The sequence below is a fragment of the Ochotona curzoniae genome, unplaced genomic scaffold (genome assembly GCF_017591425.1).
Source record: "Ochotona curzoniae isolate NIBS_2020 unplaced genomic scaffold, NIBS_Ocur_1.0 scaffold_4506, whole genome shotgun sequence".
Classification (NCBI taxonomy): Eukaryota; Metazoa; Chordata; class Mammalia; order Lagomorpha; family Ochotonidae; genus Ochotona; species Ochotona curzoniae.
Window position 1 is genome coordinate 48,476,913 of NW_024467119.1, and position 12,959 is coordinate 48,489,871.

The 12,959-nt window shown below is 37.4% G+C and overlaps 1 protein-coding gene across 1 annotated transcript in view; it reads left to right on the top strand.

Moving 5' to 3' along the window:
• Positions 1-11,224, top strand: part of ARSJ (arylsulfatase family member J) — a 76,770-nt gene extending 65,546 nt beyond the window's left edge. The window contains exon 2 of the mRNA XM_040967379.1: positions 9,799-11,224. Within this exon, the coding sequence (XP_040823313.1) occupies positions 9,799-11,224 (1,426 nt within the window). The remainder of the gene's footprint in view (positions 1-9,798) is intronic.
• Positions 11,225-12,959: the final 1,735 nt, after the last annotated feature.

Sequence of the window (12,959 nt, forward strand, 5' to 3'; positions counted from 1 at the left end):
AAATGGCCTTAAGGCCCAGGGCTAGGCCAGGCCAAAGCCAGGAGCCAGGAGCATATTCCAGATCTCACACATGGCTGCAAAGATCTGAGCATTTGGGCCATTCTCCAGTGGTTTTCCAGGCACATTAGCAGGGAACCATATCAGTGGATGGGAAGCAGTGAGGTTTCAAATTGGAGCCCATATGGGATGCCTACATTGCAGGTGGCAGCTTAACCCAATATGCCATATCACTGGTCCTAATTACTTTTTAAGGTTCAAAATGGTTTATAGATACAATTATAAGAAGATAATAATAATGCCTTCTTCTCTCTTACTCTACCATTTTCCTTCCCCTACCACCCTTTCTTTCTTCTCCTTTTTATCTTTTAGTTTTTGAGATAACACCTTAAATTTACATTATAACAAAAGGCTGTATTTTTCACCAGATAAAAAGTTTAACAAATGAAAAGCAAAAACATTCTACTTTGGTGAGAACATAAACAAGGACTATAGACAAGAATTGAATGGGAAAATGACTAGTTCACCCATAAACTGTACATTTTAAAGTGATCAAAAACCATTTAAACTGAAGTACCATAACATTCTTAACCATTGTTTTGACAAAGGTATAAAACTATTTTACTACACTATTTGCAGCAATCCTTGATTCTTCCTTCTTTCCTTTCTTTGTCCATTCTTTCATTCTATCCTTCCTTTCTTTAATTTAATTATAGCTCACTTATAAAAGGATAGCATAAAGTACTTGTTCAGCTGTTTCACTCCACATGACCTCTATTTATGTCCATATTGCTGCAAATGATAGAATTTCATTTGTTTTATTCTATTTAAAATGTCTTATTTTAAAAACGCTTTGTTAATAAAGACAATAGATTTTTTGCATTTATATGTATATTTGCAAGGAGACAACCACACCTCCCTTACTTCTTTGCTTCTCCCTAAAACTAACCCCTCCTTTTGCTCTCTTCAACAGTATTTGTTGAGTCATAATTTTAATTCACTTCATATTCACAGGCTTAATATGCCACTCATTATAACATTCAAAAGTAAAAAGACCTCAAGACCACATTTCCACAGGAGCATAAACTTGGGCTAAAAATGACAATCTGATCCCAGAGAGACCATTTCAAACCTACATTTTTGTGTTGTCTGTATTAGCTACCCCATATCAGGGAAAATATGATGAATTTCTTTTTGAGACTAGCCTATTTCACTGGGCATAATGGCTTCTAGCTGCATCTATTTTGTTTCAACATCATTTGCAGTTGAGTCTTTTTTGTTGCCAAAGATTTCATTATTTTTTATGGCTGAGTAGTATCCTATGGTAAATATATACCAATTTTCTTTATCCAGTCATCCAATAGTAGACATCTAGGTTAATTGCATATATTAGCTATTATAAATTCAGCTGCAATAAAATGGCTGTGCAAATACCTTTTTCATATTGCTAATTTCATCTTGTTGGGGTAAATTTCCAGGAATAGAATGGCTGAGTCATATGATAGATAAAGCTATAATGCCAAACTGAAAGACCCACATAACATGTTTCATAAAACTTAGCAGGAAAGTGAAAATGATAATTACTGTTTTTAACCAGTTTGGTGTCAGCTGCAGATTTACTATTACTCATATAGAACTTTGTGCAAGATGGTAACAAAAATTTACTGCCTCTCAAAATTGTTTTGAAGCTCATTTTACATTTTTCAAAGAAAAAAAAGTTAAATTTCTATCAGTGTACTGTAGAAACTTTTTTTCTCAAAAATCTGCAAATAACATCATGCAGTAGGTTTGGTGAAGTTGTTCTGAAGTCATACGGATAGCTTCACTGAAACATTGAGCAGTAGTCATTGAACCATGGATTCTTATAGTTAAAAGTGCTCATAATGGCCAGCTAGCTTTTCTTTTCCACTTCAGAAATCCTTTAGGATGTGATCATCCTGCCTGCTTTATGGTTTCATGTTTTTCCGTTTTAAATTTATATTATTTTTACATTGAATTGAAATCCACATTCTTATAATGTTAATTAGTTCTATTCTTTGGAATGTGCACTATTTACAAAGCCACAAACCTAGACATCAGGGGGCGCCTGTTAGGAAGCAGCAGTTTAGGCCACGCCTTAAGGTGCCAACATATTATCTAGGAGTGGCTGGATTGGAGTTCTGTCTTTACTTCTAATCACTTATATTAACCGTGGAAGGCAGCAGAAGATGGCTCAAGAAACTTGGATACCTGGAAGCCACTCCACTTGTGTGAAATGTCGATGGTATCGCTTCTCAGCCTTTTGGCTAAGATCAAGTGAAATGCCGATGGTGTAGGCATGTAGACAGTAAACCAGAAAACAGAAGATCTGTGTGTGTGTGTGTGTGTGTGTGTGTGTGTGTGTGTGTGTGTGTGACTCTTACTCTGCCTTTCAAGTAAGCATTTTAAAAAACTTGAAATTCTTTTATTTTCATTTATTATTATTATTATCATTTCATGATACAGTTCCTTAGGCCCTGGGATTTCCCCAATCTCTTCCCTACTTCCCCCCTTCCCCACTGAGTTCTCCCATATCATTACAACAGCAAAGATCCTCATAATTAGTCATAAGTCCATCATTGCGGGCATGAACAATGGCAGAGTCTAGCATCCTGTTGTCAAGATACATCCAGCAGTTGCATTGGGTGTCTCTCCTTGATCCAGAAGTAGAGATGCACACTGCACAGTATCCTCACATCTGGATTGTCACTCTCCACAATACAGTCACTGTAAATTCCCCAAAGTGAAAAGCCACAACAAATCAACAACAGAAAGAAAAACAGAAATTTATAATGCCGTGATGTTAAACAACATTACCACTGGATATGATAGTCTACATTACACAGTTACTATGTATCCCCTTAAATGAAAAGCTACAAAATAGAATCAACAACAAGAAAAAAATAGAAACTTACAATACCATAAAGTTAAATAATATGCTATTAATGACTAATGTATCACTGGAAAAAAATGAAAAATGAAGCTAAGAACTTTTATGATGGTTCTATATTATCTATGAGTAACTGATGATTTTAATGAGGGAAAAATTGATGTGAAGAAATGAAAATAACAGAAACATCAAAGTCCACACGATGCAGTTTCTGCTGATTTTTGTTGGTGAGATATATCTCTTGTAGGGAATTAATAGGTGGATTTTGTGTTTTTAATTCAGTATACTAATCTATGATGTTTGATTGTTGAGTTTAAGCCATTCACATTCAGGGTAAATATAAATAGGTGGTAATTTGTTCCTGTCTTTTAGCAATGGGTTGTTCATTGATTTAGTCTTCTGCTGTTATTTTATTAGGATATTCATATTTGCCTTTGCTTTTGGTGGATGCTGTTCCTACCATTCCTTTATATGTCAGTTGATTTTTTTCACGTTCACATTTAAGGATCTTTTCCTTTTGTTTGATTGAAGAGAGCTTGATTATCATGTGTTGTGGTGAAGAATGTTTTTGGTCAAGTCTGTTGGGAGTTCTGTGCCCCTCCTGGATCGTGTTTCACAATTCTTTCTCTAGAGTAGGGTAATTTTCTTTTATTAATTCATTAAATACATTTTTTAAACCCAGCTTCTCTTTCTGCACCTTCTGGAATACCAAGAACTCTTATATTTAACCTTTTAATAATGTCTTTCAATTCTTAAATGCTTTTTCTAACTTGACCCACCTCTGCTTCCAGCTTTTTGTTTGTTTCCCCATGGTGGTAAGAAATATCTTCCAATTCTGATATTCTTTCTTCTGCTTCCTTCATTCTATTATTGAAACTTCCTACTGAATTTTTAATTTGCTCTGTGGTGTCCTTCATTCCCAATAATCCAGCTTAATTTTGTGTCAGTGTTGCTATTTCCAGTGTCACATATTCCTTAAATTCCTAAAACTCCTACATTACAAGCTTCTCTTCATTGATAAGTAGCTTTATAATCAGTGTTTTTAATTCTCTATCTCCCATTTTTTCAATGTCTTCCTCAGTGAACGCTGAGGTTGGCAAAGGCTTTTTTTTCCTTTATAGGGAGGTCGTCAGTAATATTCACCGTGCCTCTGTCTCTTTTGTTCTTGGTTATTATACTTCTGGTTAGCAGATTCTACTCCTTGGGGTAGGTTTCTAAATTGTGTCACCCACAGGTCTACAGTTCAATTTTACTTCTTGTGGTTGATAAATGGCTCTTTGTTTGCAGTTACTTGTGCCACTCCTCCAGTGAGTTCCAGGTCTGGTTTCTTATATTAGATTTCCACCGTGGTCTCCACAGCCCCAGCTCCTAGCTCAACACTCTCTACCTCCTGTGACTCTGTGCTGAGGCTGTACCATTGCCTGTACAACCTTTCTCCCACTTCTGGTTCAAATAGTCCAGGATTAGGTAGACACCAGGAGTACCATACAGCTAGCCTGTTGGTGATACTGGTCTTGCCAGAACCTGTTGACCATTAAGTCTGAGGGCCACACAAACCTAATTTGATCCCTGTGATGCAGAGGTTGTTATTATTTTCTCTGTGGGACCAGAGCAATGCACTGAGCTCAGTGAATTCATTCCCAGCTAAGCAAATGCGCAGCTCACTATTTTTCCTGCAGTCTTAAAGTTTTTCCACACTGAACAAAATGGCTCCTGATAAGCCATTTGTGGAGATCTTGATTTGCTGGCAGTTAAGTCTGGGGGCTACCCAGACCTATATTGTTTGGAACTTGTAGGATGCCATATAGTTGCAATTCACTGAGCCTGAAATGAGTACGCTCCCAGCTTAGTGCATGTGCAGTCCCTATCTGATAGTTTTTGCCTTCTACACAGGATGGTGCCTGACTTGACTCTACTTGGAGTTTGGGCTGTGAAATCCACCCTGTTCCCACACCACCTGTTTGGGATTTGCTGCTCTGTCTCTGCTCTTGGTCAAATTAAACAGACCAGCAGGACTTTTTTTTTTTTTCTGGGTTTACCTACTGAGCTCCCAGTAAACTCCAGTCCCCACTTGCTGGTAGAGTTCTGGCCCCCTGTGCAGTTCAGATTGCTACTTGCTGAATGCCACTGGGGTATCTGGTGACTGCAATACCACACCATTTTCTTTCCTGTGTCCTGTCTCTAGGTGCCCCTCTGCTGTCGATCTGTCCTCTCCTTTTCCTAGAATGAGCCCTTTCTGCTTCACCCTGGCTAATGTGTCTGTCTGTTTCAAGGTGGCCTCAACCTTTACACCATCATAATATTTAGAAATCATTCTGAATGCTATCATTTTATGTTTCCCTCTATCCCTCCTTCTGTCTCTCCAGTTAGTCTTAAGAGATCTAAATTCAATATATACATTTGATCCACCCAGTTTTTTTCCATTTCTACTGCCACTAGATGGTAGTCCAAGCCACCATCATCTTTGACCCAGCCTGTGGTAATAGCTTTCTAAAGAATCTGTGTTTCAGTTCTCATGCCGCAGTCCACTTTCTGTGCCAGAGGTGTCTAAATGGAAATAAATGTACCAAAGAACAACATAGATGAATCACCAAGATGCAAGAAGAAATGCCAAAAATATCTATTAATATTTATTTTATCTTATCCTTTTGAATTTAGATTTTGTATGTATTGTACAGTATTTATAAATTAGAACAGTGTCTTATATAATTTTTAAATGTGTATAACATGGTACATGAAAATAAATGCTGAATAAAATTTCAGATATGCTGTGATTAGCAGAGTGACATACTCAGGGTTTAGATGCTGTCTATATATAATTTAACATCTTATTAGCATCTTTGCTCTTATTTCTTATTAAATTCATGGTCTAATATATCAAATCTCAGACCTTTTTTTATTTAGTCTTTTATATAACTAAGCATGTAACCAATTTTTAAAATTGAAGCACCTTCCATTTATCCTATTACAATTTTGTGTGTTTTGGGTAAAATTTGGAACAATCTCACACTTGTAGAATAGTTGCAAATACCACACAAATAACATATTTCTTGAGTTATTTGAATTAGTTGTCAACATGATCCGCTATTTCTCCCAATATTTATTGGGAAACAAAGATATCCTTTTGTATGAGCCATATATACATATGCAAAAAATTTTTTAGGAAGTTAACATAATAATTCTCATTTAATCCTGAAAACTGATTTTACTTTGATAATTCTCTAAAAGTGTCCTTTATTGTAACTTTTTATTTGGATCACATATTTCACTTAATGTTTCATCCTATTGTGAATTATATAAACTTGATATTTAAAGATTTTGGACCAGTTATCTAAAATGTCTCTCAAGTTGAATTTCTTAGATGTTTCAATAAGATAATTTACTGTTCCTATTTTTAGCTAGAACATTAGAGAAACAATACTATTCTGTTCTCATTGGATCCTTCCTGCACAATATCATCCTACATAATTATGATTTTTCCTCTGCTAATGATGCTTTGATCACTTAATTAAAATGTCAGTTAGAATCCTCCCTGTGTAGTGAACCAATATTTCATCTCATTCTGTGTCAACCTTTGATTATTTACTTATTTATAGAAGTATGTATTCAATATTTCTTATTTAGTTGAATATAGCTTTCTTTATTACTCTTCATTTTAAATGTGTTTGAAATACAGAGAGGCAAAGAGAGATCTTCCATTCTTTGATTCCCTACCCAAACGTCCACCACAGACAAACACGGGCAAAGCCAAGAACAAGGGGTTCAATCCAGATCTCACATGGGTGCCTAGACCCAATTAGTTGAGCCATCATCTTCTTCTCTAGGAATTCATCAGCAGGAGTTTAGAATCAGAAATAGAGGGGCTGAAAATCAAATGGAGGTACTCCAATTATGGGAGACAGGCATCCCAAACTATGTTTTAACCACTTTGCCAAACACCTACTCCATTGTTTATTTCAATGTTTAAATTATCCTGATTCTGTCACTGAGAGCCACTCTAATCAACTTCAAATATCTTTGACATATTCCCTTCAATCTGATTCTTTCTTTACTTTCATCTAGATTTAATCTTTGCTTCAAGAACATTTGTGATTATTGAAATTACATTGAATATTGTTTCTGTCACTTATCAACTATACCTCCCAGATAATAGAGCACCTTTTCTGATTCATTTTGTAGAAGATTTATTTATTTTTATTTGGAAGGCAGATTTTACAGAGGGGGAAGTAAAGTCATAGAGAGAAAGATCTTCCTTTCACTGGTTCACTCCCCAGATGGTCATAACTGCCAGAGCTGAGCTGATTCAAAGCCAGGAGCCAGGAGTTCCTCACTGGGTCTCCCACAGGGGTGCAGGGTCTGAAAATATATACAATTATACAAAACATGTAATTATATGTGATAGTAATATAATTGTATGATTAATCTTTAAGCTGCTTTCTGCTTCCAAGTCAAAATCAATATAATCCCCAGACTCCAGCAAATTCCTCCCTAGATTTTAATTGTATCCCTCCTGAAGTAAGTCATTAGGACTTTTGATGGGAAGAAAGGATGGAAAGAACCAGTAGCTCTGTTCTTCACATGACGATGGGCAGACATTGTCTCCATTCCTACCTGATCTAAAGGTTCAGAGAATTTGTACCTTTAAGTCACTCTCATAGCTAGTAGTCTTTATTTACAGTTTTCTTTATGATATTTAATCTATAGTGAAGAGGCAACTTAGTTTTTACCCCACATTTTACAGTGATGTTCTTTAACTGAGCAATTAGTGAATATTTAGGATTAATGCAGACTTTAAACTGGGGTAGCTATTCAACTAACTGTGAATACGTCATGGAAGAATGCACAAAGCAAAAATCTGAGTTCCAGTGTAGAACCTCAGGACTCACAACTAAGGCATGGGCATGGAATTATTCTGTTTGCTTAGCTGTGCTTTGATATAGATAAAATGAATACCACCACCTGCTCTAAGAACATAGGGAGTGGTGTAGGCCAGAGAGGGGACTCAAAAATTCTTCTGTGTTGTATTAACTGGTGTTAAGCTATAAGATTATCACACTTGTCCCCAAATGCAGTGCTGTCATAGAGTTAATTTCCCATTATTTTATAAGAAAAAAATCAAAAGCATATACTTCAAATGTGACATCATTCCTAAGCTATTTTATCAATGCTGACCCTAAGTCTATTACATTCTGTATCAAGAATTTGAAGAATGGAGCTGATAAGCTTCATACACAAAAGAACAAAGGGCAAGGAAATAACAGAGCTGGTTTCTTGGCTGGATCAATGTATACTCTGTGTGTGGGGGGGGAGGGGAATCTAATATTGCACTATGCTACATGCAAACTCACAATACACACTAATTAAAATACTAATAAAGCATTTTGAAAATAAAATGAAGCTAACTTGCCTGGACTTTTCTTTCAGACTTTAGTTCTCGCCTTTTCCAATGCTCAAAGCATCCACTAAAACAGTAAGCTTTTCTCATCCTTTTCTGTGACCAATAAGCTTCATTCCCCAATTTACACATCCTTCCTTCTTTTAATTGGAAAGATTGAACAACCTACTCCCAAGGCCTTTGGCATCTTTCCTTTGCTCCTTGTTTCTTCCAAAAATACTGTTAACTCGTAGAAGGTACTGAGAAAGCACCAGACTTAGCACCAGATGTTCAGGAACCAGTTTTACAGCCTGGTGGGGTTAAAGGAGAGCCTGACAAGTATAAAATTTCTTTGCATTTCTATTTTCCCATCTTTAACATGAACATAAAGAGTTTGACTTTTCACTCTTACAGTGAGCATTAAACAGAATAATACCTGTGAGAAAAAAACGTAGAAATCATAAAACATTACACAACCATGTTAGAAGTGTGAGATCCAGCACTCTGAGGTAATTATAAAAGCTATCATTTATTGCATATTTTCTTCTTACTAGACTCTACCCTCTTCTAGTGCTTACAGAAACCCAGTAAGATCATCATCCCTATATTACAGGAAAGTGAGGATCAGAGAAATTAAGTACTGCCCAAAGCAGCACAGAAAATAAGCAATGGAGCAAATTTAGACTGAGGTTTACCTTGTTCCAAAGCCTGTACCCACACCCAAATTTTACCCATACTTGCTCCTGTTTGGCCCTAGAAGTTCCATTTCAGCTAAGCAACAATTTCCTTGAATGCTTCTCAAGTGTTATGAGATGCTTCCAAGTTTTATTTTGTTGGTTCTAAGTTTTCCAATATGGAAGCCATACTACTTTCTGCAGAAAACAGAAACCATGTAGTTGATTAACAGTTTTGAACTGTCTCATTTATCTGCTAATGCTAGACCAGTTTATGATAACAGCAAAATTCTGTTTCCCTCTTTTACTCCATTTCCTGCTTCCTGTATCTTCTGTTGTTAGTAAGTCACAATACCTTTTGTTTTTGCCACTAGATGAGAAAATGACCAGTTTGATTAGAAAGGCTTGAAATAGCCTTTCAGTGAATGGAACAGATATTTCATTCACTCAAGTGCGTTTTAGGAGTTAATGAGAACTATGTAAGACAAAAAACAACATTAATACTCTGATGCTGTACATATTTTCTCTTAACACATTCATTTCATGTCAGATAATTAAGAAGCTAAAAATTCACTTAAATGAATTCTTTTTTTATAAGAACTTCAAAAAATTGAGATAAGTGATAGAATCTTTGAGGATTACTAATTTAGAGTCAAATGCATTTCAGAAGTCAAACACGAACTTAATTATGTTAAGACTTTTGAGTCAAGAGTAGAAAATGCTGATCTGGTCATATATTATCTGGAGTAAACTGATCTTCATATAAATTGTTCAATTCAGTCATCATTGTTTTACATAGAATGTATCTTGTATACTGCCTGACAAAATTTATACCTTTTTCCAAGGTATCAGATACACACGGGACTTCAACATTCTATCATAAGACCTACCCAACCCAACTGTTTACCTCTGGACAACGCAACCCTACCTCAGAAGCTGAAGGAGGTTGGATATGCCACACATATGGTTGGGAAATGGCACCTGGGCTTTTACAGAAAAGAGTGCATGCCCACTAAGAGAGGATTTGATACCTTTTTTGGATCCCTTTTGGGAAGTGGTGACTACTATACACACTACAAATGTGACAGTCCTGGGATGTGTGGCTATGACTTGTATGAAAATGACAGTGCTGCCTGGGACCATGATAATGGCATATATTCCACACAAATGTACACTCAGAGAGTGCAGCAAATTTTAGCTTCCCATAACCCCACAAAGCCCATCTTCTTATATATTGCTTACCAAGCCGTTCACTCACCGCTGCAGGCACCTGGAAGGTATTTTGAGCACTACCGATCCATTATCAACATAAACAGGCGGAGGTATGCTGCCATGCTTTCCTGCTTGGATGAAGCAATCAACAACGTGACCCTGGCTCTAAAGACCTACGGGTACTATAACAACAGCATTATCATTTACTCATCAGATAATGGAGGTCAGCCCACAGCAGGAGGAAGTAACTGGCCTCTCAGAGGCAGCAAAGGAACCTACTGGGAAGGGGGGATTCGGGCTGTTGGCTTTGTGCATAGCCCACTTCTGAAAAACAAGGGGACAGTGTGCAAGGAACTCGTGCACATCACTGATTGGTACCCCACTCTGATTTCCCTGGCTGAAGGACAGATTGACGAGGACATTCAACTGGATGGTTACGACATCTGGGAGACCATAAGTGAAGGTCTTCGCTCACCCCGAGTGGATATCTTGCACAACATTGACCCTATTTACACCAAGGCCAAAAATGGCTCCTTGGCAGCAGGCTACGGGATCTGGAATACTGCTATCCAATCCGCCATCAGGGTGCAGCACTGGAAACTGCTTACGGGAAATCCCGGCTACAGTGACTGGGTCCCCCCTCAGGCTTTCAGCAATCTGGGGCCAAACCGGTGGCACAATGAACGCATCACATTGTCCACTGGCAAAAGCATATGGCTTTTCAACATCACGGCAGACCCCTACGAGAGGGTGGACTTATCTGGCAGGTATCCAGGCATCGTGAAGCAACTCCTCCGGAGGCTCTCCCAGTTCAACAAAACAGCAGTACCCGTCAGGTACCCACCCAAAGACCCCAGAAGTAACCCTCGGCTCAACGGAGGAGTCTGGGGACCATGGTATCAAGAGGAAAATAAGAAAAAGAAGCCAGGCGAAAATAAGAAAAAGAAGCCAGGCAAAAATAAGGTTGAGAGAAAACACAAGAAAAACAAGAAGATGAAGAGGAAAAAGCAGAAGGCACGCGCATCTGCGAATTGCCGTTCGGCTGTTACTGGTGGATAGGGGCACGTTATTCCTGTTTGGTTTCACTCAGTTCCTAGATTTTCACCTGCTTCCCTGGTCAACCAGCAAGCTTGGCTCCTTAACAGCACTGCCATAAGCGTGGGGCTCGTTTTCATGTTGTGCCGCTTCAGACTACATCGTGGGTTGCTGTGCTCCATGCCAAAGGTGCTGTTCTTGCCCGTCACTCCTAGAGAACAGACACTCAGTTCTCGTGCTCTCTTATAAAAGGTGGTCAGTCATGCGTTCACTTTTGTGTCAGTTAATTGACCCAGCACTACACTTTAAATTGTTAAACAGGACTGTAACCTGCAGTCAATGGGGGATGGAAGTTACAGGGTAGCTTGATTATCAAAACTGCCTTTGACAAAGTATAGCCAAAACAGGTGACACCTCAAAGGCCTTGAGGAGATGGATTTTCTTAGTAGATATTTTCTATCTCTATCATCTGTATGATACTTGGGATTTTTAATCAATCCTATTTCTTGTATCATTTCCTTGCCTAGAAAAATAAGCTGTTTTTCTCACATATGAACAGCTTGCACCTCATTTTCTTACGCATGAGGGGATGGCAAATAAGTAGGTCTGAACACACAGCCAAAAATGAATGTAACTAATTTTTTTAAAATACTTTAATAGAATAGCGTTTCTGTGTAAAGGCCCTAATTTATTTTTGCGGGAAAAAAGTATTAGTTTCTCATTAGAAGTTATGCAAATAACTTTTAATTATTTAATGTTTATTTTTCTACACAACTGTAGAATTTTACTCCTTTTCTTGAAGAGTACCAAGCACTGTAAACTGTAAGTGACTGTAATACCATGTGAATTCATAAAAGGAATGTTATTCAGAGAAATAATAATCATTATCAACCATTATTTTGAATGTAATAAGAGGAATATACTCTGTATGCATTACATGGCAATTCAGTTTTGTGCAGAGTTGAGACAATTTTATTGTCCCTATTATAAACTATTTATGTATCTTAATTATTAAAATGATTTATTTTATGGCACTAGCAAATTTAGTGTGGTTTTTCTGACCTAACTTCTAGTAAAAATTATATTTCATCTTCAAAAAATTTTTATAAATAGACAACTAAAGGTAGGGTTTCCAACAACGTTAATAATATAATATAGATTCTCCAAATAAAAAAATTTTTCCATTTGGCTATGACAGAGATGTTCACTGCTTAAAAAATAACATTTGCAATGATCTGCTCTAATATGAAGTGGATGCTGCAGACCCAACAGAGAAATGAAAGGAATGGGTCCTGTCTGACATAAAGGTCTAGTTTGGGGGGTAAGCATTTGATATAATAGGGTTTAGATGCCACTGGAGAACCCACATCCCATTCTGAAACAGAGTATTTGGTTTGAGTCCTTGCTTTACATTCAATTCCAGTTTCCTTCTAATGCACACCGTGAAAGGCAACAGGCAATGACTCAGTCTCTTGAGTCCCTGCCACTCACATGGAATTCTCGGATTGGGTCCTGTTTACCAGCTTCTGCCTGGCCCAGCCCCAGAAGTTGAGACATTTGGAGCGTGAACTAGTGTAGCAGATGGAAAATCTCTAAGTCAGTCTCTCTGACTTAAAAGTAAAAATAAATAAATCTTGTTTTCTACATCTAGGGAAGACACAGGGATTGTTATCAGCAATGAAGTTACCTTAAGACTTCCGTTGAGCATAAAGTAATGAGGTTCCTGTAGACTCTAACATCTACATTGAAGTGTCTTCTA